The sequence below is a fragment of the Calonectris borealis genome, chromosome 13 (genome assembly GCF_964195595.1).
Source record: "Calonectris borealis chromosome 13, bCalBor7.hap1.2, whole genome shotgun sequence".
In the NCBI taxonomy this organism is placed as follows: domain Eukaryota; kingdom Metazoa; phylum Chordata; class Aves; order Procellariiformes; family Procellariidae; genus Calonectris; species Calonectris borealis.
Window position 1 is genome coordinate 24048758 of NC_134324.1, and position 26787 is coordinate 24075544.

A 26787-nucleotide genomic window follows, 5' to 3' on the forward strand; every position below is an offset into this window, starting at 1 on the left:
CCCTGCGGGCGGCGGGGTCGGGCCGGCGGGACCGGGAGCGGCGTGGGGCGACCGGCGACATGTTCCGCTGCCGCGTGGCCGCCGCCGCCGCGGGGGGCCTGGCGCGCGCCCTGCGCCCCCTCAGCCCCGCGCCGCGGGGCCGCGCTGCCGCAGGTGAGCCGGGGCCGGGGCCGGTCTCCCCCGGCACGGGGGCGGGCGGGCCGGCGGGGCCCTGCCGGTGCGGCAGGCCCGGGTCCCGGGGTCTCGCGTGGGGCGGCGGGGCCGGGGCTCCCTGAGGGATCCCTGCCGCTGGCTTCCTCCCGCAGGCGGGTCGGGGCGCCCCTTGCCGCGGCGCCGGGCCTGGGCGGAGCGGCGGCCCAGAGCCCCCTCCCCGCTGGGCCGCTGCCCGGGGAGGAGGTCGCGGTCGGGAACTTGCTCGGGGCTCCCGTTAGCCAGGCAGAGGGCACCCGCACCGCGGTTCCAGCGGCGTTGGGCGCTGCCGAATTAGGAGGTAATTTGGCAAAAACGCTTTTGGCGGCGGAATCGGCGCGGGGCGTCGCTCTGCCCTTGGAGCACCGGCAGGACGGGCTGCTCCGCTCCGCCGCCGGCCACATCAGAGAAGGCTGGTGGGTGAAAAACGGCGTGGTGATGGAACGGCCCCAGGGTACTGAGAGGGTGGTGGAGGTGCAGATGCTCCTGGGAGCGGGAGGGAAAACACCTCTGTTTTGGGAAACAGTAAGTCAGGTGGAGCTATGTAGCATGTTTGCGTACATTTGGATGCTTGTAGTTTTGCTGCGGGTTTATATCACAAATATGTGTGTTTAGGCAAAGAGATCAAACGGGTGTAGCAGTTTGCGTGTCCTCTGAGGGTCGGAGGAGGCGGAAGGTGTTTTCTGCGTCAGGTGGGAACACGTTCTGCAGAAAAGCCCAACCACTTCTGCAGGCTTCAGCTGGCTGGCTCTGTTACAAACAGGCTCAGAGCAATCACCCTGAGGCTCTATTTAGAGATCTAATTGGGACGGGCGGAGCCTGTGATTAAACGATGGTAAAATACGATGTTATATAGCTGTTCAGCTAGGTGCGCTCTTTGTCTTGCTTGCATGCTGGTAGAGGCCTTCATCTGGGTTGGCAAACCTTGCTATTCCTTTTCCCTTGGGATGCCCGTTCTGCCAGCAGACGCCTCTTTCTGCTGGTAGTTTACCTCAGTGGAATAAGCTGTGTTGGCAAAGGGGCCTTTTGCTGGTATAACCATACCTTCTGCTTGTCCTAACGAGGTTACGTTAGCCTCTGCTCACACGTGGTGGAGCAAAGTGCATCTTTAGACCGGCGCCTGCCTCCGACAGAAGGGCCTGGAGAAGGGTGTAAGCACAGCAGAGGCGCAGTACACGCGCATCTCTGGTGTACTCTCCCAGCGATACATGGCTTGAGGCTCCTTCAGCTGGAGAGAGACTTTCTAGCTGCCTGGTAGATGTTCCTGCTATTAATTTGTTCAGTTACTCTTTGATCTTATAGATGTTTTTGGTATCCACAACTGCCTGGAGCCGTTTGTTGTGGCAGAGAATGATTCACTACAGTCACTCAGATGTGGTACTGGGCTTTTCAAACAAGTAGCTTGTTTACTTGGTTGCAGAAATCACTTGGTCTCTAAATTTCAAAACGTAACTTTGTATTGACAGTCTTTTTGTGTTTTTCTCTAATAAATTATATTCCTTAGGCAACTTGTTGCAACGCTGGAATGTTCCCATAAAACTGCAGATGAGCAGACAAGTGGCTAGCTCTGGTGTGCCCGGGGGCAAAGGCGATAGTTCTGTTTTTGTCCTTATTGTGGGCTTATCAACATTAGGAGCGGGTGCCTATGTAAGTAGAAAGGTAGTTCATGGAAAGAAGCTGCAATACATCTCTCCTGTCAAGCATTTGCTGTACTTCAGCTAACTTTACTTAGCTTTTTATTTCTGTAGCTATTGCCTCCTTCAGAAAACTTCAAGGGGAGCTAACTGAGCTGGCTGGAAATTAACTTCTTATGATAATTTTTTTTTAAACTGTAATTTCAGTTACCTCTTAGGTTTCTTTACTATAAAGACACTTTTTTAACATACTATGACCAACGACAGCTCTGTCTGTTGTATGTGGTAGTAGCACATAGTTCAGGGAGAGTTGGATACCAAAGTAAAACATTCTGTGCCAAATCTCAATTCAGAACATCAGTGTTTAGCTTGTGTAAGTATACCAAATCAACCCAAAATTGGTGAGCATAAATTTATGTCCTACTCAAAAGATTCAAAAGGATAAAGCGTTTCAGCCCGACTTAGAGAGTAAATCACATTCCCAGACAGCTGAGGAATAGCAGCATTATCTAGGAGTGGATGGGTCCTAAGTTTACATCATACAAATCTTTATTTCGAAATTCTTTCTCTTAGAGGATCATATTCATTAAAAGTTCCGAGTCCTGATTTTCTCCTAATGAAACTCTTCACGTGGAGAAGGCTCCTGGGAAATGAAAAAAATTCAAAACAGTGCATGGAGAAAAAGTCTTTTCCTATTCCCTTTAAATGTTCTTTATGGTGCCCTGCTGTACTTTTTTTGACAAACAAGGTAACTGAAATTACAAAGCACATTCTGCTTTTCCCAATATCTGTTTAATCAAGAGTCCTTCTTAATATTCAGCTATTTCCCTCTCTTGTCTTTCATTGCCTGTCTTCACCTACAGTTTTGCAATGTCCTCATCTAAGATGCCCTTCTAGATCACTGACGTCTTCAGGTGTTCCTGGCAAAGCTGGCAGCAACCTATTGTTATACTTAATTGTAGGAGGAACAGTCACTGGGACAGGAGCTTATGTAAGATGCTTAAATAAATGTGTTTTAATTGGGTGAGGGTGGAGGGAGGGTACCTTTCTGTATGTCATACCAAGTTAGCCATTTACTTTAACTAAACCGTCTTTGTGCTCCTTGGCCTCAGATATTTAATTTCAGGGGACATTGTCAAATAATTTAAGTTTACAAATTTGATATTGTCAAACAGTGTAGTTCTTAGTGGGAAAAATTGCCTTAGAATTAACTTTTCCACATTAAATAAATCTAAAACTAAAACTGGCCATTTTCAATTTGTAACCATCAGAAAGGCACAAATTAATTAACACATCTACTCTGATATCAGTAATGTTGGCATACAAAAAGGGAAATAATCAACTAAATATAAGCATGCTAGAGGAAGTAAAAGAAGACTTTTCTTTGTGATTTCTTCAGAGAAGAGCACTGAAATATCACTCCATTATCTTGCAAAGTACACAGCTATGTTTCTGCCAATTCCTTTGGCATTGTCCCTTTGGAAAAATTTATCCTGAAGACCTGATTTGATATTTTGCATGTATATAATAGTCATTTTTTTCTAAGGGATCAGATTTAATTTGCTGTATGCTGCCCTTCGGACTCACTTAAAAACTTCATGGTTCTGCTTGCAAAAGCAGAAGTAGTTCTTGACTTTTATATGTTTAAGCAAAAGGCTTTAAAAATACCTTTATCTTAATTCTTTTCATGATGAGTTCTTGTTTTCTGATATTTTTTACATTGTTTCAGTTCCCTGGATATGCTTTTGTCTGCCTGTGCTCTTTTTTGTGCCTGGCATTGAATTCCTCAGTTCTTGTTTGAGACTATTTGCTATGTTATAAAACACCTGATTGTGGAGATTGGTAAAATGTCTAGGGAGTAAAAGAGAGTTCAGTTCCCCAAAGGAATTAACTTTTGTTCAAACATAGTTTGGATGTCATAACACTCGGTTAGCTAACAGTAAGTAGTTTGGCATCAGCTGCAGCATTACCTGTCGTGCCTTTACATTTAGGAGGCTTTTATTTCTTGCTGGAAATGTTCCAGTTTTAATATTCTTTCACAATTCAAAAAACAGAAATTGGATAGATGGTTGTGTTTCAGACTGTTTGGATAGTTTTTTTCTCTTTTATAAACAATGCAAAATGAAAGTTAATGTCGTGCACATGTGATACGGATTATTAGCAAGGCTAGTTTTTTAAGGCAAATTTTTTTGCCTTAAAAAAATTGTTTGCTTCCCTCGGATTTGTTAACTGTGTGGGGAAATATCATACTGTGACCTGCTTCCAGCAGTCTCACTGTCTTTTGCTTCTCTACATTACCAATTTTTCTTGGAAGTTAATATGATGTCTTAAAAGATGCTCCCTCCTTTTCTGTACCACTAAATTGTATCCCCAGAACATGCAGGCTATGCTTATATTGTATCCCAGGTTTAAAGACAAATAAACAGAAGATCAGCATTCAGACTCGGGAATCGCTTCCAGCTGAAGGCTGTCACCTAGAACAGCCACGCTCCCGTGGCTGAAGCGCACTGCTAACGTCAGTGATGTTACCACTGCTAACACCGTGCCTGTAACATCTGGCCTAAAGAAGCCAGTAAGGTGGTTTGCTTGTTCTGTCCACCTGCTCTAGGCTTTTGAAGCTGGGAGTTGCTTTTTGCCTTGAATTTGTCTTCTGCAGCCTTGTGTTGTGCCGAGTGCCATTGCCTGGCTTGCAAATAGCCTTGGGGTTTGTTTGACTGCATTTCCTTTGTTGTATCTGGTTCCTCTTGAAACAGCTCTGCAGCCCAAAGGCCAAACATCTGCAGAAAGGTTGATTGCTTGCTTATGGAAAGCAACCAGACAACTGAGATGCATCACATCATATGTAGAGCAGATCGTTTTCTGAGTGCATTCCTCTTGTGTGTATATATACACATACCTTTATAGGCACTTTTTTCAGTGAGGTATATTTTGGTCTGTGAGCTTCAATTGAAAGCAGATGGCTTTTCTGAGCAAACAGGATAGACAAAAGCCTGTCGGGGGGGTAGAAGCCGAATGGTACCTTGATGCTGTAAGATGTACAAGGTAAATATCTCCTTGTCTGTCTCCAGGTATACAGAACATTGAGAGAAAAAAAAGAGCGATTCACCAGCCGTGTCTCAACAATAACTACGCGATCTCAAAGTGAATCGTCTCCTTCCGGTGGGTACTAGCCTGCTAGTTCTAGGTTTGGGTCTGGTTTTCATAAGCTGCTAACTTGAGACCTCTAAAACAAATGGAACAGAGCCCTTCTGAAAACACAGATTAGCATAAGCTGTGCCTTCACAGCATTGTCACTTCTCGGTGCGGTCTGTTGTTTGTGAATTCCCATGTCTTCCCGGCATAGAAGATGGTGCTAGCTTTCCATGACCCAGAACAAGGCTCTGTTTTACAGATCATTGTGAGGATAAATTCGGTTGTCCCTCGGGGCTCCTTTCTGCCATTTATGCCTTCTGTCATAAAAGAAGAGAAGTTAGCCCTGATTTTGGGTTTTACCTTTACACAGTCTGGCAAAGACATTGTGATTCCAAAGGGATAATGTGGTCTGCCAGCACAAAATCCTCTGTGCTGTGCCACATCCCTGACCCATGCATAGCGGGCTGGGCTTGCGAGAAGTATCATGCTTGGGCCACATGTAGAGGGAGGAATTGGGACAATTAGTGAGGCTCTTGATGGTGCTTTGCAGGCCCTATGTGGACCACAGGTTGCTCATTGAAGGTCTCTTAATTTATGAGATCTCAAACTGCAGTATCTGAACTATTGAGCCAAAGGATGATATATTTCGTAATAACAGTGGCTTTAGATCATAGAAGATAGGGTGTGTTATGTCACTTTACTAGGAAACCAACAGAAAGAATGTCCTGCAGACAGGACAGAAAACTGATTGCTTTAGTTTGAGGGAGAGGATAAAACATGTTTATACGGGTTGAGGCTAGAGGACAGAGAGTGAGAGCCTAAATGCTGAAGCAGAGGTCTTGGTAAGTCTACATTTCTGGAGACTCTGTCCCTGTATAGTGGAGAGCCTGTTAATTCTATGGGCTCCTTGAGTCAGCCCTGAACTGCAGCTTCCGAACTGCAGCGTCCTTGATAGCCTGCGCTTCGCTGAGTTAAGTCAGTGTCTTCTCTTTCAGATACAGATGCTGCTTCTCGGGGCACAGCAGGTGAGTCTTGATGGTAATATTTAACTGACTCTTTTATTCCTACATACGGTTTAACTGCATGTTGCTTAGAAACAGGATCTGCATGTGGGTGGAAATGCATTCTGGTAGGAACTCAAAAGTTGGTCTCCTTTCAGAATACAATCACAGAAAAATATGCCTTGGCATTTTAGGGAACTTTACTTTCTTATAAACTGTTCACTGAATGGCCAGTGCAGAGTTTTGGTCTTGCTCACAAGTTGATTTGTGTTCTTAAAGAAGACATGCAGCTAGATCAAACACTTTGCAGTTTGTATTTTCCAAATAATTTTGAAAATTGTTTTCTGATTTGAATGACACCCAGGCCATATCTCTTCTGGTGTTTTGAATAATCTTTTGGCTGTGTCCCTCTTGCTAGCTCAGCAAACTGTCACTTACTGTAAAACCTGAATGTTGGATCTCTAGTGCGTTGTTTGGCCAGAGTAGAGGCCAAGCATTTTTGCTATCCTGAATCTACTGTACAGAGAATGTCTTGATCTTACATGAAGCTCCTGAAATTGTGTATTGAATGCTGGACGTGAACTTTGTGGGTCTTTGACTTTGCAACCGCTTCACCCAGCTGTGCAAATGTAAGCAGCATTTTTAAATATATCAATTTATAAAATGAAGCTCCTCAAGAGTCTGCTGGAGAAGTAGCACCCGTTCAGAGTAAGGCTTGAAACCTGTTTGTCGTGGTTTAACCCCAGCTGGCAACTGAGCACCACCCAGCCGCTCGCTCACTCCCCCCAGGTGGGATGGGAGAGAGAATCGGAAGGGTAAAAGTGAGAAAACTCGTGGGTTGAGAAAAAGACAGTTTAATAGGGAAAGCAAAAGCTGCGCACGCAAGCAAAGCAAAACAAGGAATTCATTCACTCCTTCCCATCGGCAGGCAGGTGTTCAGCCATCGCCAGGAAAGCAGGGCTCCGTCACGCGTAACGGTTACTTGGGAAGACAAAGGCCATCACTCTGAACATCCCCCCCCTTCTTCTTCTTCGCCCAGTCTTATATGCTGAGCGTGACGTCATATGGTATGGAATAGCCCATTGGCCAGCGGGGCCAACCGTCCTGGCCACGCTCCCTCCCAGCCCCCTGCACACCTGGCAGGGCACGGGAAGATGAAAAGTCCTTGACTAGCATAAACATTACTTAGCAACAACTAAAATATCAGTGTGTTATCAACATTATTCTCATAGTACATCCAAAACACAGCACTATACCAGTTAATAGGAAGAAAATCAACTCCATCCCAGCCAAAACCAGGACACTGTTAACAGGCTGTCCAAATAGTGGTATTTCAAGCTTTTTATGTAGATCATCCTTATTCTCAACGTCTTATACCAGGGAAAAGTAGATCTGTAATAGAGGAGCTAAAGCCATGTGATAAAAGCTGTGCTACTAGTGTATTCCAAAACTCTGCGATTGCCATTGAGCTCAGCTGTGCAGATCTAGCTAGAAAAAATAATTTGCTGAAATCTGACAATTTGATTTATGCAGGGAGCCAGCTTTGAGTGAAGCAGCAGCATCGTTCTTGGGAAGTATATTGGGGTGGAAGGGAAGGGGAGGAGAAGGTATTTGAAGGGCAATTTGCCAAAGGAAGTCTGATTGTGAAAGGCATCTAGTGACATACTCTGTTCTTTGGGGCTGGTCCGTTTTCCCTGCTGTATTTGCAGTAAGCTGTCCAATCTGTCCCCTGCAGCTCCGGGAGCTCGCCCTGAGGTCCCATCTCACGTTCCTTTCCTGCTGATCGGTGGAGGAACTGCTGCTTTTGCTGCTGCCAGATCCATTCGGGCTCGTGACCCTGGTGCCCGGGTAAGAGATGCCCTGTTCTAGAGCAGACTTGTGTGGATGACTGAATACTGTGCTTGCCTCAGAGCCTCTGTGGTATGTTTTGCCATTTGCCTGGCATCGGTACAGCTGATGTGTTTAATGACCAATTGAAGGTGCTGATTGTGTCTGAAGATCCTGCCCTGCCCTATATGCGTCCACCTCTTTCCAAAGAACTATGGTTTTCAGATGATCCAAATGTGACAGAGACTCTGCGATTCAAACAGTGGAATGGCAAGGAAAGGAGGTACGTGTCACTTACGGGTAGCAAGGTCGAAGAAGAGTGTTTAATGAAAAGTTGACGGTGATCGAACTGTTCTTGTGAGAGAGCCACTGCAGAGCTCTGGAGGACCCCAGAGTGCTGTGTGGACAAATCACTGGGTAGATTTCTGTGTTCATGTCTGCTGTCAGGAGAGCCCTGGGGTGTGCGTGTGTCTGTGTGCATTGTCACTAGGCTGATCGAAGAAGGGACAGAGCATTGCATGTGTGTTGTTTTGCACTGGAGTAGCTGACTGACTGCCTTGCGGAGTCCATGAGCCTTCACGGTGTAGGCTGCGGACTCGTGGAGCGTGGCTTCCCGGAGATGCTGAGATGTTACAAACAAGTCAGTCGAGCACTAAGGAGCAGACTGAAAGGTGTGGCAGTGCTGGCACTTGTCAAGAGGAGTGCTGCTTCACACGTGAGAGTTAGCTCGGTACTTAATACCTCTTGAATCTTGCTGTGATTCCCTTAGACATACACCACTACTGGCAGAAATAAGTGGTGAAATTTCTCTACTGTGAAATAAGTTAATAGTAAAGGTGAGGGTCTAGCTTCATGGTTTAGAGCAGAGCTCCAGAGACCCTGGATCACGTTTGACTCTTGTGACTTTTGTGATAAACTCTTACTGATCTAAACCCTTGAACTTCAACAGTGTGAAGACCCTAATTCTTAAAAATAGATAAATAAGAATTCTGGAGCTTGTTGTGGATGCATAGAGTTGTCCTTGTATCATTGGTAATTGCTGAATAGCTGGTATCACAGAGAAAGTGGAACCCATTTGATAATGGAGCTTTTTTCAGTATATATTTCCAGCCGCCGTCATTCTATGTGCCTGTTCGTGATCTGCCTTTTGTAGAAAATGGTGGAGTAGCAGTTCTCTGTGGCAAGAAGGTGGGTACAGCACCAGCCGTTGTTCTAGCATCGTACAGTTCTTCCCAAGCAGAGCCTGTGCTCTAAGCTGAAACTAAACAACTGCAGATGGTGGTGTGGAGGGTTGGCTGAGGAAGAGAATGTTTACAAGTTTGGGAAAATTGTATGTGATGAAGCAGGGATTATGCTAATTTTAAGGACAGCATGAGTGAAGTTTGAAAACGGGAGAAGCTATGAGGAATAGTAGTGAGCTGAGGGAAGATGAGGAAGAGGGAAGGATAAGTCTAGAGTTTGGGCATGGGACAAGAATATGTAGAGCTTAGAGACAAGGTGTGAGAAAATGGGAACTAGGCTATATACCGGTCAGAGGGTGAGGTAAGGAGAGTAGAGCGATCTGAGTAGCGGGTTATAATGTGAGCAAGAGCAATGTGCAGAAGCAGCAGGAAGGTGGAAAGTTTATGGTGAGGCTTCTAATATATTTGCTTCCTCCGTTTTTTATATGTTGCTAAAATAAGATTTCAGTGACTCCTCTTACTGTTGAACTACACTAGGTGTCTGAGTCCATTTCTTAGACTCAGATCCTGGGAAGATCAACCTGATCTATGGTGGCTGCCAAAGAAGTTGTCTCAATTCCTACTTCCAGTCTTCTCCCTTCCCCTCTCCCACCCTCCCTAAATTTAAAGGTGGGAGAATATTACTTCCAAGTTTGCCTCTCTAATCGATAGTCTATGCAGTTTAAGTCGAATGGCCTACAGTGTATGGAGGCTCGAGCTCTCCTGCTTGTTTCATTTTGCAGGTTGTGCATATGGATGTTAGAGGCAACACAGTGAAACTCAGTGATGGTACCCAGATATCCTATGACAAATGTCTAATTGCCACTGGTAAGTTGTTGGTTTTTTTCTCTTTGTTCTTTGTCTTGTGCCAGGCTTTTTATTCCAGTGGCATTTAGCTGAGAAGGAAGGTGCTGCAGTATGTGTCAAACACTTGGTAGAGCAGTCACATGAAGGGCAGTCATACAGACAACCATGCCATTGGGTTTTTCACCTGCCTTGCATCAGCTAGCTTCTCTGGGGTGTTCAGAGTTTTGCCCTGTGAAAACCAGAAGGGGAGGAGGAAAAGGTGACTTCCCTAGCAGCTCAGAAAAGGAACTCCTGTACAGGCCACCTTCTTCAAATCCTGCCTGTAGGAGTAGCAAGCAGAACAACCAGTTCTTGCTTGGGCAGAGCACTGCTCCAGCATCTAACCCCTAGGAGTTCTACAGCCCTTTGTGGTTAAAGTGGGACTGGCTGTTTCCAGTCAGTGGAGCAAGGTGCATTAGATCTTTTTCACCTGGGTGGCTGTTGGGTCACCCACTGCTCACACAGAAGGTCTTTCATGTTAAAATCCCAGACAGCAACAGAGAATAGAGCATATTGTAACAGTTTGGAAAGCACAGTCTGGATTAAAGATAGCTTTGCATTGTCTGGATAGCCAGTGACATGGCCATGGTATCATTAGTCTCTCTCTCTCCCACCTTGTCCTCAGGTGGTTCTCCAAGGAGCCTACCCGCCATTGAAAGAGCAGGAAAAGATGTACAACAAAGGCTGACACTGTTCCGGAAGGTAATCTCCAGGTGCTGCTAGTCCTGGGGTGAGGTTGAAAAAAATCGGAGCCGCTAACACTATTTTCAGCTTTTTAACTCTTCTGCTTTGGGTCCAGGACAGCCTTGCCTCGGCAGCTGCTTCCCTCAGCTGGTAACCAGGAGTCCACTTGCTATTTGTTGCTTTTCCCCAGGCCGGTAAACAGGATGGAGTCCTGCTTACCTCAGGCCTGAGAGCTGTAATAACGTGTGATTTTTTGGTTAATTTTTGTTTGTTTGTTTGTTTCCCTCCTGTATTACTTTGCTGCACCTGTCAGGCCTTTTAAAAACACGAGCAATCTAAGCTCTGCAAGTCAGTCTGGACTGTAAGCAGTGTGTGCCTCCAGGACCATGAGGAGACACTGGAAGCTAGCTTAGTATTGCAGCCTGACACCCCTCTTGAATAAGTGCATGCCGCAGCTCTGCGGCTCGCAGGCAAGAGGTTGGCCTTGGCCTGAGACAGGACAGAGACTGCTCTCCTGCTCTGAAATTTGAGCTGAGTATGAAGTTGAGTGTTCATGTTAGCTCTTGGATTGGCTTAAATAGTTTTCTGATGAACTAATAAACTGATATCCATGCCTTCTTCGTGGCATTTCTTCACCTTCATCCTGTGCCTTGGGACAAAGTGCATAAGAGACATGGAAGGTGGTCAATGGTCTTCTGGTTTTCGCTGTAGAGTTGCTTTTTGTTGACATACTCCGCTTTCTTGAAAACATGGGGTTTAGAACAGGTATGCAGCCTTCTCCTTAGTCTAGTTCAGGGAATGAATCAGGAATAAGAAGCCATATGGGAAATTTCTGCTCTGTGCTGGACTTCCCCTAAGGTCTGGTCTGCTCAACTGTGGGAAGGGAAAGATGGATGATGTGAGCTGTGGCATCCTTGTACTGTATGTGCTGTAGTACATTTTTGTCTCGAAATTTCATTGTAATTTCTCTTGAATGTTAGGGGGAAATGCAGGAATCTGAGATTGCCTGGACAGGGAAAAGCTTGCACAAACATTAGGAAGCCAGAGAGTTTTTCCTGTGCAATAGACGAACAGGAGGAAGGAGAAACGTTTTCCTTTCGAAGTTGGGGAGAGAGTTGCTGTTATTTCAAAGGGAGAAATTGGAGAAAAATATCTTCTGCTGCCATTCCTGTTTGAGGATATTTGAAATGGGAATAAATCTTCTTTCAGATTGAGGACTTCAAAAGTCTGGAGAAGATTTCAAGAGAAGTCAAGTCTGTCACAATTATTGGTGGTGGTTTTCTCGGCAGTGAGCTGGCCTGCGCTCTGGGAAGAAGAGGTAAGTGTGCTTCTGCAGGCAGCTTGTCTTCAGCTGGCACCTTGACAGAAATGATAGACATTGAATTTAAGCAGCCTGACATTATAAACTTCTTTTCATTCCCCGAGTTTTTGCACAGACTTATGGTTTGCCTGAAATAACCTTAATACGCGTGTGTTTTGTTGGCTGTATGGCCTGACCTGGTTTTCCATTTTCTCTCTCATTAGCTGTCAAGCAGCCTCTGACCACAAAGGTTTTTGTAAGTTGGGCTTCCTGGAAGCTCTGCAGGCCAGTGCGTGTTGCAAAGTCATTCCACCCCGTAAAAAGTTATGTTTGCTCTCTCAGTGCTAAAAGCCACCCTAAAACTTACTTCGAAGAGGATGTGAACAGTTGGATTCTTACTGTCAAGTGCGTGGAGCTTTTTGAGTAGTGTCTTTATGGTAATTTCTCTAATAAGGGAATTTTTCTCCAAAATACTAAGCATTTTACTCAGTCTGCTGTCTGTTATCCTAGAGTTTGCAGGTGTATGTGATACAGTGGCCAGTCACTTTGTGACTCCTGTGGAAAATCTGGAAGCCAGAACTCCCAGTTTTGGAAACTTTTGTCAGGCTCCTTGCGTAAAGTAGAGCAATATGCTTGTGTCCTGAAGTCTGTGCTGCTGCTCTTTATCCACGGGTTGTAAGAAGCCTGCTCTTTGCTTTCCTTTCAGCACGAACCAGAGGCCTGGAGGTGATTCAGCTGTTTCCAGAGAACGGCAATATGGGCAAAATCTTGCCTGAATATCTGAGCAACTGGACCACAGAGAAAGTCAGAAGAGGTGAAGCTGCACTTCAGTGCTCCTCCTCTGCGAGTGGCAGAGCTGTGGTGTTTAGGCCAGCGGCTGTTGTATAGCTCTTCCTTGTGAAACACAGCTCTCTGCTTGTTCTGTCAGTGGAGTCTCAGGAGTCAGGGTCCCTCGCGTGGTGGCCCAGGTGCAGAACAGAACAAGTTGCAGTTCAGGCACTTGGCTAGCACCGAGCTGCCATGAATCTCTGGCTTCTTAGCAGTTCCTCTGGGAAAGCCAAGCAAATATGCACGCTCATGCCAGTGAGATTTTCCCTCTGGCTGTTCCTGCACAGAATGCTCCCTACTACCATACTTGCGAGTTACTTTAACGGCCTCTGTAGTCTGGAACCAAAGTTGTCATATGATAACTGCCTGTTCTCCTCTTCTGAGTTGCTCTAGCCTCAAATAATTTTACTTCTGAGAGCCTAATGCAGTCAGGCTAGAGTCACTTTGAGAGAAGGGTTGTGTAGCCCCATGCCTTATGCATACACCTTTGTAAGGCCAGCTGCTGTGGTGTTCAGCTGCTAAAGTCGATACAATCTGAGATACCTTTTTTCCATTTGCTCTATTAAGTGCAGAATATATTTCTGTGCATTGGTAAGTGGAGTGGGGATAGAGGGAGGAGGGGTATAGTTCGGGCTGCAGATTGCAGGGCCTGATAACCCACAGGTCTGAGTTACTTACTTTTGTTTATGGAAGCTGCCTTGTCAGACCTCTGGGGCTGGATGTGACAGAGCAATAGGTAATCGAATGTCCTTAGTGCCTGAAAACCTCTCTTGGGGAGTTCTTTTGGATGTGACCTTGTCATGTGAGACATGTACATTGTCATGTAGGCATGTCATGTCATCACATAAGACATTGTCATGTAAATGACAATGAGATTGTCATTTAAGTAGCTCTTTCAAATTTTTTAGCTGGGTTTCTTTCTCCTCCTGCTTCACTCAAAACTGTACTGGCACATGCAGCAAAGACAAGGTGGTCTCTCTCTTGGTTCCTAACCTGGCCCCTGCTCTGCCTGCATCTGTTTGCACCAAAGATGCCTGCTTCAGTTGAAATCTGTCTACCCTTGAGGAAGCAGTTATGTTTACTGTGTTTGTTTCCAGAGGGTGTTAATGTCATGCCTAACGCTGTGGTCAAGTCCGTCTCTGTCTGTGGCAATCGGCTGATGATTAAACTGAAAGATGGCCGAAAGGTAAATTTAAAAGCAGGGAGAGGGTAAAGTTTGCAGGGGCATTGAGAGAATTAAGATAATAATTATGAATTCCCAAACAGGTGGAGACGGATCACATTGTGGCTGCAGTAGGGCTGGAGCCTAATGTGGAATTAGCAAAGTCAGCTGGGCTGGAGGTGGACTCTGACTTCGGAGGGTTCAGGGTGAATGCGGAGCTGCAGGCACGCTCCAATATCTGGGTGGTGAGTATGTGCAGAGGAGTTTTCTGTCTGCTGGTTACGCTGATGCAATCAGAATGCACAGAGTTATGGGGGCTGGTATACCTCCATTAGGTGAATGGGGCAAAAAATAGCAAGTAATGAGACCGATTCTAGTGCAGATCCTGCCAGCAGCCGTGGAGTCTGTTCATGCACCACAGCACACTTTGTTGCTGTGGTAACGACTGTGCGAGTTTTTGAATATTTATGCTGTGTAAGAGGAGTTGGGGTAACCTAAAGATAGCACGGATTTCTCTATTGTGTAAGAGTCCCTTTGGTGGGAGTCGAGACTTTGGTTCCTCTGGAAAAACATACCTGATGCTGTCTTATTTTTCCGAAGATCGGTGAAAAATGCTGAGAAATTGGGACTTGTGTGGCCTGGGGAGTGAGATAAGGTGGTGGTGGTGTTTGGGGTTTGTCAGAAAAACTCAGTTCATAGTTTGTTCTCTTCCCAATGCCTCTTTTGTTTGTGCATTAATTTAAGCTTTCGTGTCAATGTTCAGTCCTCACTGAATGATGCTTTTTAAGGCAGGGGATGCTGCCTGCTTCTATGATATCAAACTAGGTAGGAGACGTGTGGAGCACCATGATCATGCCGTTGTGAGTGGAAGACTAGCTGGAGAGAACATGACAGGAGCTGCGAAGCCCTACTGGCATCAGTCCATGTTCTGGTAACGTTGATTTCTTCTTTTGGTATTTCTTACTTGGCCACATTGCAGGAGCTATGAAAAGATACACCTTGTAAAGGTTTCTGTTTCCTGAGTGTAGTGAAACTACTTCAGCAAATACCTTGTACAGCTTCCTGTTCCCAGAAGCTCAGGCAGTGGGAGGGCATTTGAGCATTCGCTGCTCTACCTGGAATGTTTTTCCTTCCTGCAGATCCCAGTTTCTCCCTGAATGAGTCCCATTCCGCGAAGCAAGTAGCAATAAAAAGCAGCCCCTTCCTCAAAGCAGGCTAATTTACAGGTTGAATTTAGCAGCAGCTTTTCTGTTACAATTATCTAAAGTTCCGCAGCACAGTCCGTTTCAGTTGTTGCACCTTTGCTGATCAGCTGAACTGATATTTTAGTAGCAATGCATTGCTGCATCCAGGACCATACATGTAAGTTTGTTGTTTTCCAGAGAGAGGTATTGAGAAAATGGGCGGTTTTGCTGTACGTTTTTGAAGTTCTTTTTAAAATAAAACACAAAAACCCCCAAACAAACAAAAAATAACACAAAAGCTCAAGATCAGAAATTTAAATTTAGCAGGAGTTTAAATATGGGGAAAGGAGTTTTACTTTTCTTGGAGAAATCCCCTCAAAAATAGTTATGACTTGCTGTTGTTTACCTGAACACTTGGTCTATACTGCACGGACTCTGGACCCAGAAGAGTTTCTCACTTCACTTTTAAACAAGGACACAGAAGCATCCATTTCAATTGTGTGTTTTTCTTCAGGATACTCTGACCATGACACAGATGCAGGCAGTTGGGGGATTGTGAGTTGCGGTCTTGTGTTTTGTTGACAGGTGTTAACTCTGGGGCTTTGCCAGCCCGCACTGAGTGAGACTGCCTTCTCCTGTGCTGGCAAATAGCAAAAACTCCTCTTGCATTTTTTCAGGATGTTCAGGATCCCTCCTGAGCTCTGACTTACCCACTGCTGGGTGCCTAGTCTGGTTAGCTGGCATGTTATTGGCATTCCTTTCAGTAACCCCAGGCTGTGCTGGAGGATTCTGGCCAGAAAGGTAGTGATGTACATTCAGAGACACCCAAATTGTTTTGTAGGATGCATTTATTTCCTCAGCATAGTTGGGAACACTTTTGACACATTGTACTTACTGGGCCCCAAACCACAGCTGCTTTGACTCCTATAAGCACCCCAGTTCAAATTCAGCTGGTGCCCAGTTCAAGGAGATGTTACAGCAATGTGTTCTTCTCTTTAATATTCCTTAAATGCTCTCTCTGAGATGTACACTAAATAATTGTCTATGCTGCAAAGTCTAGGGCTTATAACACAGCATTGCCAGAAGTTTGATCAAATGGTCTTACTGGGACCCGGAGGAACACTTGCTTCTGCCCCAACTCTGTCTCCTAGTCACATTTGTACTAAGCAAGTAACATAGAAGATTTTTCCAAGTACCTACTAAATGCGTCCCGATATTCACATCTGAATGCTGAGGTCAGATGTGTGACTTTCTAAAGGGTCGAGATATATGCAGCTCTTGGAAGCCACCCAGCTTCCTTCAAGGGTGCAGGCCTTAAGTATTTTAAGTTTTTGTTCATTGAACTGGTTTCTTCTGAAACTGATGGCCTTAGACTTGGTGGGTCTTGAGTCCTTGTTCCACACTAATGTATGCAGAAGAGACTAATGTGTGCCAGTCAGCCTGCAAACCATGATCTCTCTCGCACAAAACTGTCATTAAGGATTTGGGACTGGATGGAATTGCCTTGTATTTGTCTCACTAATGCTACAAATGATGTTTTTTTTTTTCTGCTTCATTCCTAGGAGCGATCTGGGCCCTAATGTAGGGTACGAAGCCATTGGCCTTGTTGACAGTAGTTTGCCAACAGTAGGAGTCTTTGCTAAAGCAACAGCAAAAGACACACCGAAAAGTGCAACGGAGCAATCAGGTAGGGGTATAGTCATGCTTGGGAGCTGTCTCCATGCATGAAGGTTTTTGTGTCTCGCTCTATGTAGTGGCCACAGAGTCAGTCTGATCTCCCTGTAGAGCACTAGGAGATATCAATCTGTTTGCTTCTTTTCTAGACCAAGCTTTAAAGGCTGGTTTTGATATTAAAATGTGATTAAAACATAACATTCCTCCAAGAAGACGTCATGTAACTCATTTACCAAAATTAAAACTTTTTTCCCAGGGAAGCTTAATTTCCTCCATAGCAATAAAATGGTCAGTTTTTGCACAAAAGAGATTGTGTCGATCTAAGCATATTTATTTTGTATATGCTGCCTGGAAGAAGTAGACTGTTCTATCTTTTGCATTTGGTATGGAAGTTGGGAATTGTCAGTGTTGTGCTTCATGTTAGGATTGCTTCATTCTCATGTTACTGAAACTTAACTTCTGCTTGACGCAATTCAAAGAAAAACACCTCAGTCTCTTGCAGAACCCTCTTTAGTCTGCTTTCACCATCCCAGGCAAATAGCTGCTGCTTTTTTTGTGCTGGATGTTTGATATCTCTTATCTTTGCATTAGGGACAGGTATTCGATCAGAGAGTGAAACAGAAGCAGAAGCCTCAGAAGTTCGCATTTCTCCAAGCTTTTCACCAACGCCTCAAGTTCCAAAGCAAGGAGAAGATTATGGCAAAGGTGTCATTTTCTACCTCAGGGATAAAGTTGTGGTAGGAATCGTATTATGGAACATCTTCAACAGGATGCCTATTGCTCGAAAGGTTAGTACAGGACTAGTATGCTGAACAGTGAGGCTTGCTTAGATCATGGATTTTCTTGTGGAAAAATCAATCTACTAATTCAAAATGAGGATAAATAAATGCAGATGCTCTGTCTGGAGCAGAGTTGTCGAATATCTAATGGTAGTCCGGTCTTGGGTGAATTATGGGAGATGTCCTTGTGCTTTTCTGCACGTTTGTTCAAAATTCTTACAGAAATTACTTGAATCAGGTTTACGCTTCAAGCCTTGCCTTTGCATGGCTGTAATTTCAGGTCTGTAATAAGTACAGGCAAGAATCACATGCGACTGAGCATCAGAGTGAAATGTCCTATTTTTGTGCTACGTTGTCTAATATACAAGTGTCTAAAACAGTCTTAAACATCTATCATCCTAGATACACAGCCACAAAAGTCAGGGTTAGAAGCAGCCTTGAGTAGGTGCTTAGTCTGTCTTCATCCCCCATAGTCTGTCTCCATCCTCCAAGGTAAGATCAGCTATGCTTAGGTCATTTTTTAACATCTTTGGAGAATTTCAGTAGTTTAAACTATGAGAGTGATTCCACACTATCCCCAGGTGATCTGTCCCAAAATGCATTATTCTTAATGTTGGAAGTTTCCATTGGTATCTAATCTGAAGCTTTCATGATGCAGTTTAAACCTGTTACTTCTCCTGTCCCCATGAAAGAGAGATCCTTTCCTTCCTTCTCTTAGCAGCCCTTCCTCTAAATCAGAGAGCCAAGTACGTACAGGATCCTTGGCCTCTTAGTCTCTGTCTAAAAGATAGGTTTGCAAGTTTAAGCCACTTAAGTCATTGCGAAGAGATTGGCTTATCTTCTCAGAGTTGAGATGAATCACTTTTTGAAGATACTTGTTCTCCCCAGCTGTAAAGGGAAACCCAGACACCAGAAACAAATCCTACAGGGATAGTGAGGTTGGTTTTAACTCCAGCCACTCCTGTAGGCAGATAATGCTACCTTTAAAACTCCCTTATAAATGTGGCTGTAGTAAGTACTGTTGCCATGTTGTGGACTGCCTAAGTTGGTAGTTGTCATCAGCAGAGCTTCAGAGAGGATCTAAAAAATTCATCACAGGTACAGTCTTGCAGCACTGGTTGCTTATAGTATGTGCAGGTTTTAATGCATTCTTCCTTCCTTCAGATCATCAAAGATGGGGAGGAGCACGATGATCTCAACGAAGTAGCGAAGCTTTTCAACATCCATGAAGACTAAACTCCAGAATGGGAACACCGCAATAGGAGTGAGTAGGGGCCGCTGGCTGTGTGCACCCCTTCATCTCAGACAGCTTCCTCTGAGTACTTGTGAATATTTCCAGTCACCTAGAGTTCTAATGTTTGCACCAATAAAGTCAGATTGTTCTAAGTTAAATGCCTTCTTCCTGCACCTCTGCGTTGCTCGTTCTGAAAGGGGAGTGTGCTGCCGGCTGTTGTCAGTTTTTCCCTTGTATCGACAACGGAGAAGCCTGCAGAGCTGCCTTTTTTCTTGCAGCGCTTCGCAGCTGGTGAGCTTGCAGTCCTGCCGGCTAGCTGCGTGGAGGGCTGTGCTCTTGGCAGCAAGTGCTGCCTGTGTAGGAAAAGTACATCCCGATGGGATGAAATAGTACAGGATGCAGCGGCTCCCATGTAAGCTTGCATTTGAAGCCAGGTGTGTGCTCCAGCCTGGAGACCAGTATAAGATGGGGTGTAGAAGGGATGGGAACAGTAAGGAGAGAGGCTTAGAGTTGCTAAGGCAGGAGATAAGGGACTAAATTATGAGCGCAGTGGAGGAGGGGCACTAACGTAGGTTTGGAGAGCACAGAACCAGTCACTGGTGATGCTGGACCCAGGGTGTGTGATGATGTCAGGAGCATGTTATCAGCTCTCCAGCCACCATGTGGGAATTTGGGTGCTTTCTGTTAACACTGAGCTCTCGGCTGTGCATGCCAGGTAAAAGGGACGCAGGAGCGGGCCGCAACACTGCACGGTGGGGTGGCAGTCGGAGGGAGAGGTAGTGTTTCACTATGCACTTGGAGACAGGTTGATGCCTCTGGCCTGTGAGGGGAAGGGTGTGCAGCTGAGGGTCTGTAGGCTGCCCCTGCTTCCCCTGCCACAAGGAGTGCTCCGCTGTTACCAGAAAGCTCATCCCATGGTCTGCAATTATTTCTGCTTAGGCTGGAGCTGTTCCTCAGCCTGAGAAACTGATACGTCAGCTGCAGGGAAAGTGAGCGCCACAGGCCTTCAGCCACCAGGCCAAGAGGTCCAGCTCTTCCTCACAGGGCCTGGACACCAACACGGGAGAGGACACCAGCCTCTGTTTCAGGATGAGGTTCAAGTGTGAACGTGAGAAGGGGCCCAGGATTGCTGCTGCAGGGAGGGAGAATCCGTTAGAGAATCACGACTGAGCTCGGTCCCCAGGAATCGCGGTCCTCACGGGGAGCATGTGAGGGCCTGTGCTTCCATTAGGTGTGCCGGGAGGCGAGCCTGGGATCTTGCCCCAGTGGCAGAGTCTTAATCCCAGCTGCACTGTGCCAAAGCCCAGCTGGTGCTGTGGCAGGTCACGCTCCACCTTGCGTGGCCCTTCTCTTATAAAAGGGGGTAACACCCGTCATAAAAGGCCTCTGTGAGGGCAGAGCGGGGGCTGCCCCGCACCGGTCCCAGCCGGTCCCAGGCGTGGGCGTCTCCACAGCGACCGCCAGGGCTTTGTGATGGGGGCCCTCATCGTGCCCAGAGGCCATTGTGACGGGGGTCCCCGCGGTGACAGTGGGGGTATTTAAGGCGCGAGAGCCCTGGGGTGCCCACTCCCAGGAGAGCACCTCCCTCAGGAGGCAGCATCTCCCCTGGGTGGCCATGGCAGGTCGGCGGCAGACGATGCCGAAGATGCCCATGGATGAGGAGGCGAAGGAGCATGCCCAGCCCGCCAACAGGCTGCCGAGCCTGCAGAAGAGGCGCCAGGTGAGGGACGGGGCAGGAGGGAGAGGCCGGGGGTGGGACGGGGCCGCACGGAGCTGCCTTGGTGCCGGGGCCGGGCTTGCCGGCACTGTGGGGGCCGCTGTGCCAAGGCAGCCGCCTCCATCCCGCGCCTCCTCCTCCTCCTCCTGCCCGCAGGTGGGCCGCAGAGAGCCACAGGCAGCGCCGCAGGGCAGCCAGAGCCGGGCCTCGTCCCGCCATGGGGACAGGCTGCCACGGCTCCCCTGCCCGGAGAGCTCGCAGACGGCCGGGAGCCGCCGCGCACAGGTAGGGAGCCCGAGGGAGACGGGGCCGATCTTCCCGATCCCAGGAACTGCCCTGGGGGCTGGCAGGGGAGCCCGGCCGCAGGAGCTCCTCCAGCCGGGGCACGGGGACAAGAGCCACAGTCACACGGCCTCTCTCCTCAGCTTCTCTTGCAGACGGACAGCCTGGTGCACAGGGTGGCACTGCCCTGCAACAGGGTGACAACGCAGGAGGACACAGCCCGTCTGCCAGCCTTGCCGCCTCTCCCCAGGCAGGCAGCGGCACCCGGGCACGCACCCGCAGCTTGGCCACCAGGAGCTGCCAGAGCCTGCAGCAAGCTGCTGTCTCTCCCCAGGCAGGAAGTGGCAGCCGGGCACGCGCCCAGGCACGCACCCGCAGCTCTGCCACCAAGAGCTGCCAGAACCTGCTGCAAGCTGTCTCCTCTGCCAGCAGCACCCCGCGCATCTGCCTGCATGGAGACAGCCAGCAGCACCACAGGCAGCAGCCGCCAACAGCTTGGCCCGTCTTCTTGGGGCATCCGCAGTGACCAGGGCACAGCCGCGAGGATGGAGAGCTGGAGCCCTGCCCCGCACAGGCCCACAGCCCATGCCGCAGCGGTGAGGGAGGCAGCCCGGTGCCTTGTGAGTGAGGTCATGAGCAAGGTTTTGACTGGGAGCCGGGGGCCCAGCCAGCAGCCGGCAGCACAGCAGAACCGGGCACAGAGCACGGCTGTGGTGATGACGGCAAGAACAGACGAGGTCTGGGTGGCCGACGGCGGCCAGGCCCCCGCAGCTCAGCCCGCACCTGATCCCCATGCTTGCGAGGGCACCAGTGCTGCAGGCAGGGCCCCTGCACCAGCGTCCCCGGGCAGGGACGCGGGGCTAGATCTCCAGGGACAAGCGACAGAGCACGACCCAGGAACGCTGCCGGCGCGCGTCAAGTCCTGCGTCAACAGCAGGTTGTTGTGGGCACGCTACCTGGGTGTCGTGGCGTATGTGCCCATCCTGTCCACCAAGACGGAGCCTCCGGAGGAGCTGGAGAGGAGCTGCCTGGCCCGCACCGGGCAGCAGCAGGACGGCCCGAAGGAGAGCGAGCTCCAGCAGCAGGAGAGCAAGGAGCAGCGTTTCTCCCCGACACGGTCGGGGCGGCTCAATGCCAGAGCCAGGCAGGTGAGTGCCAAGGACGGGATGGGATGACATGGGACAGGACAGGGGGATGAGCCTCCCTCCCTCTGCCTGGGCCAGGCGCTGCGCGGCACAGCTGCACCGCACAGCTGCAGCCCGATCGTCTCCCGCATCCCTGTCCCAGCAGCCGCTGCTGGCAGGTCCCCGGCAGGCATTTGCTGGTGGGAGCCAGGGTACCTTTACAAATCCCCCTCTCTCCTTTCAGATACAACCACAGAATCATAGACTCATAGAATTGTTTTGGTTGGAAAAGACCCTTAAGATCATCACGTCCAATGGCTAAACTAGCACTGCCAAGTCCACCACTAAACCACGTCCCTAAGCACCACATCTAATAAAGGCTGGAGATTCTCCTTAGCTCTACTTTTATTGTTAATGTCTTTATAGGAGAAGCCAGGGGCCTTGGCCGAGGAGGAGGAGGAGTGGGAAGACAACAGTGACAAAGAGCTGTCCCAAGGGGAAGACATCACCATCTCCAGCCCCCGGGTAAAACCCTTGGTCCCGGAGCTCTTCCAGGACCCCCACGCTGGTCCCCAGGAGGGGCCCGGTTGGCCCAGCAGCACGGGCGCAGAGGCGGCAGGAGAGGCAGCCGGCAACCTGCGGAGCATGTCTCCTGCCCCGGCGGGGCTCCTGGACGCCGAGCCGGCAGCTTCTGCCCTGGCTGGAGCTCCCGAGGAAGAGGGGCAACGCACGCCTCTGGCTCCTGCAGAACAAGAGGAGGCAAAAGCATCAGCTTCTCCTGTCTGGGGCGAGCAGGCCACAGCAGCACAGGCAGAGAGCCAGGCACCCGCCCCGCACAGCCCCACAGCCAGCGACACGGCTCTGCTGGACACAGTCCAGTACATCGCGAGAGAGGTCGTGCGCAGGGCTGTGGCCGTGATCCAGGGACCCGGCCAGCAGCCGGCAGAAGAGCAGGACCCGGTGCAAAGCACGGATGCGGCAATGGCAGCGAGAACACCTGCAGCCCCTCAAGACACCGAGTCTCCCTCAGCTGGAGACCATCAAGGAGAGACCAGCACAGCCGTTGTCTCCCCGGCAGCGCACGAGGAAGCAGTGGCTTCTTCATGGCCTCAAAACCCTCCGGCAGTCGCTGGCACACCCCACCTTGCCCCAGCAGAGGACAAAGGAGGAGGCGCAGCGGCTTCTCCCTTGGCTCGGGACCTTCGGCACCAGGTGAGCCAGGCGCGCGTGGCCGGCACCGGGCGTCCCGAGGTGCCAGAGGCAGGCGCAGCACCCGGGCTGTGTGCGGCAGGGAGATGCCTGGTGCTCTCCGTGTCATCCCGCTGACATCCCCTCCATCCCCTGCCTGTGCTCATCATCCCTAAACGATGTCTCTAAGCGCCACATCTACACATATTTTAAATCCCTCCAGGGATGGTGACCCAACCACTTCCCTGGGCAGCCTGTCCCAATGCTTGACAACCCTTTGGGTGAAGAAATTTTTCCTAATATCCAGTCTAAACCTCCCCTGGTGCAACTTGATGCCATTTCCTCTTGTCCCATGGCTTGATATGGGGGGAGAAGAGACCGACCCTGACCTCGCTACAACCTCCTTTCAGGTAGTTGTAGAGAGTGATAAGGTCTCCCCTCGGCCTCCTTTTCTCCAGGCAGAGAGCCAGGCACCCGCCCCGCACAGCCCCACAGCCAGCGACACGGCTCTGCTGGACACAGTCCAGTACATCGCGAGAGAGGTCGTGCGCAGGGCTGTGGTCGTGATCCAGGGACCCGGCCAGCAGCCGGCAGAAGAGCAGGACCTGGTGCGAAGCACGGATGCGGCAATGGCAGCGAGAACACCTGCAGCCCCTCAAGACACCGAGTCTCCCTCAGCTGGAGACCATCAAGGAGAGACCAGCACAGCCGTTGTCTCCCCGGCAGCGCACGAGGAAGCAGTGGCTTCTTCATGGCCTCAAAACCCTCCGGCAGTCGCTGGCACACCCCACCTTGCCCCAGCAGAGGACAAAGGAGGAGGCGCAGCGGCTTCTCCCTTGGCTCGGGACCTTCGGCACCAGGTGAGCCAGGCGCGCGTGGCCGGCACCGGGCGTCCCGAGGTGCCAGAGGCAGGCGCAGCACCCGGGCTGTGCGCGGCAGGGAGATGCCTGGTGCTCTCCGTGTCATCCCGCTGACATCCCCTCCATCCCCTGCCTGTGCTCATCATCCCTAAACGATGTCTCTAAGCGCCACATCTACACATATTTTAAATACCTCCAGGGATGGTGACCCAACCACTTCCCTGGGCAGCCTGTCCCAATGCTTGACAACCCTTTGGGTGAAGAAATTTTTCCTAATATCCAGTCTAAACCTCCCCTGGTGCAACTTGATGCCATTTCCTCTTGTCCCATGGCTTGATACGGGGGGAGAAGAGACCGACCCTGACCTCGCTACAACCTCCTTTCAGGTAGTTGTAGAGAGTGATAAGGTCTCCCCTCGGCCTCCTTTTCTCCAGGCAGAGAGCCAGGCACCTGCCCCGCACAGCCCCACAGCCAGCGACACGGCTCTGCTGGACACAGTCCAGTACATCGCGAGAGAGGTCGTGCGCAGGGCTGTGGTCGTGATCCAGGGACCCGGCCAGCAGCCGGCAGAAGAGCAGGACCTGGTGCAAAGGACAGATTCGGCAATGGCAGCGAGAACACCTGCAGCCCCTCAAGACACCGAGTCTCCCTCGGCTGGAGACCATCAAGGAGAGACCAGCACAGCCGTTGTCTCCCCGGCAGCGCACGAGGAAGCAGTGGCTTCTTCATGGCCTCAAAACCCTCCGGCAGTCGCTGGCACACCCCACCTTGCCCCAGCAGAGGACAAAGGAGGAGGCGCAGCGGCTTCTCCCTTGGCTCAGGACCTTCGGCACCAGGTGAGCCAGGCGCGCGTGGCCAGCACCGGGTGTCCCGAGGTGCCAGAGGCAGGCGCAGCACCCGGGCTGTGCGCGGCAGGGAGATGCCTGGTGCTCTCCCTGTCATCCCGCTGACATCCCCTCCATCCCCTGCCTGTGCTCATCATCCCTAAACGATGTCTCTAAGCGCCACATCTACACATATTTTAAATCCCTCCAGGGATGGTGACCCAACCACTTCCCTGGGCAGCCTGTCCCAATGCTTGACAACCCTTTGGGTGAAGAAATTTTTCCTAATATCCAGTCTAAACCTCCCCTGGTGCAACTTGATGCCATTTCCTCTTGTCCCATGGCTTGATATGGGGGGAGAAGAGACCGACCCTGACCTCGCTACAACCTCCTTTCAGGTAGTTGTAGAGAGTGATAAGGTCTCCCCTCGGCCTCCTTTTCTCCAGGCAGAGAGCCAGGCACCCGCCCCGCACAGCCCCACAGCCAGCGACACGGCTCTGCTGGACACAGTCCAGTACATCGCGAGAGAGGTCGTGCGCAGGGCTGTGGTCGTGATCCAGGGACCCGGCCAGCAGCCGGCAGAAGAGCAGGACCTGGTGCGAAGCACGGATGCGGCAATGGCAGCGAGAACACCTGCAGCCCCTCAAGACACCGAGTCTCCCTCAGCTGGAGACCATCAAGGAGAGACCAGCACAGCCGTTGTCTCCCCGGCAGCGCACGAGGAAGCAGTGGCTTCTTCATGGCCTCAAAACCCTCTGGCAGTCGCTGGCACACCCCACCTCGCCCCAGCAGAGGACAAAGGAGGAGGCGCAGCGGCTTCTCCCTTGGCTCGGGACCTTCGGCACCAGGTGAGCCAGGCGCGCGTGGCCGGCACCGGGCGTCCCGAGGTGCCAGAGGCAGGCGCAGCACCCGGGCTGTGCGCGGCAGGGAGATGCCTGGTGCTCTCCGTGTCATCGCGCTGACATCCCCTCCATCCCATGCCTGTGCTCTCGCTCTCCCCGTGCAGGTGGCCCCCAAGCACAGAGGCGACGCACAGCTCTCCTCCGGCTGCAGGGACGTGCCGCAGGACGACCCAGGTACGTCCCCAAGTCAATCGCCGCTCCGGCGAGGGCAGGCCTGGCGAGCAGCACCCAGGGCAGGCTGGCAGCACTGTGCGCACGGGGGCTGGCCATGTCCCGGCCACCCCTCCCTGGGGAAAGCCCTCGGTGGGGGCGGGGCAGGCAGGAGCTTGCCCCTCGCCCACCCAGCCCCTCACCTACAGCTCTCCTTCCCCCACAGGCATCGCCGCCCTCCCGCACACTCTGGCTCGACAGCGACGGCCCTCCCTCTTCAGGAGGGCCCTCAGGGCTCTGCGCAGGGCTCTCCACTGCAACTGCATCGCGGGACAGCAAGAGTAGCAGCGCCCCGCTGCCAGCACCAGGCACATCCCCAGAGATGGCGGCTGGCCCTGAGCCCGTTGCAGCGTCCAGAGGGAGCGGCACGGGAGGCACGCGAGGGATGGGTGCGTGGACGGCGCCCCAGGCATTCAGCTGCACTGAGGACGTTGTGCTGCCAGCCTCCACTCGGCCGTGGACGCTTTCTGAGGCCAATAAAAGAGGCCGATTTTCCCCCAGTGCTCGTCCGTGCCTGGTCCATCTCGGCAGAAAGACGGGTGCAGCCCATGCCAGCAGGCAGAGCTGGAGAGCCCCTGTGCTCCCCCTTCTCCAGGCTGAGCAGAGCCCGCGCCCTCGGCCTCTGCCCGAGCCTCCGGCGCTCCAGCTCCTGACCAGCTGGTGCCTCCGCTTCCCTCGCCCCATGGTGCCCGTGTCTGCCTGGACCCCGGCAGCCCCAGCCCACACCCGGTGCCCAGGTACAGCCTCCCCTGGGCCCAGCGGCGCAGAGAAAGCCCTTCCCTGCGGTGCTGCCCATGCCTTGCTGCCCAAACACACTGCCCACCCCTGCCCACCTTGACCTCCAGGGCCCTTCCCAGAGCCACTGCTGCTCTCCAGCCACCTGGCCTCGGCCCCACCTCCTGTGGGGGCCACCTCACCCCATCCCCAGGCCAGTGCTTGGCACTTGCCTTTGCTGGACTTCTTGGGGTCCCCAGCAGCGTGTTCCT

At 50.5% G+C, this 26787-nt stretch overlaps 2 protein-coding genes across 8 annotated transcripts; both read left to right on the forward strand.

Moving 5' to 3' along the window:
* The first annotated feature begins 22 nt into the window (after positions 1–22).
* AIFM1 (apoptosis inducing factor mitochondria associated 1) lies at positions 23–18852 on the forward strand. 7 transcript variants are annotated; one of them, XM_075162633.1, is made up of 18 exons: positions 25–153; positions 1694–1836; positions 2687–2814; positions 4892–4982; positions 5951–5980; positions 7692–7804; positions 7936–8066; positions 8881–8971; positions 9747–9831; positions 10475–10551; positions 11743–11851; positions 12540–12647; positions 13759–13847; positions 13928–14068; positions 14612–14754; positions 16570–16694; positions 17273–17469; positions 18625–18852. In XM_075162633.1, exons 7-18 carry the CDS (start codon positions 7972–7974, stop codon positions 18694–18696), a joined length of 1332 nt encoding a protein of 443 aa, XP_075018734.1. In that variant the 5' UTR covers positions 25–153; positions 1694–1836; positions 2687–2814; positions 4892–4982; positions 5951–5980; positions 7692–7804; positions 7936–7971; the 3' UTR covers positions 18697–18852. The 7 variants fall into 7 exon arrangements, with proteins under 7 accessions (XP_075018730.1, XP_075018731.1, XP_075018734.1 ...); XM_075162629.1 differs by lacking the exon at positions 2687–2814 and having other exon boundaries at positions 23–153; XM_075162630.1 differs by lacking the exon at positions 1694–1836 and having other exon boundaries at positions 23–153.
* A 234-nt stretch (positions 18853–19086) lies between these two features.
* On the forward strand, positions 19087–26300 carry LOC142087876 (uncharacterized). Its single transcript, XM_075162627.1, has 9 exons — positions 19087–20414; positions 20568–20696; positions 20837–21841; positions 22244–23029; positions 23416–23865; positions 24252–24701; positions 25136–25537; positions 25696–25765; positions 25968–26300. The coding sequence occupies exons 1-9, from the start codon at positions 20310–20312 to the stop codon at positions 26084–26086; spliced, it is 3516 nt and encodes a 1171-aa protein (XP_075018728.1). The 5' UTR covers positions 19087–20309; the 3' UTR covers positions 26087–26300.
* Positions 26301–26787: the final 487 nt, after the last annotated feature.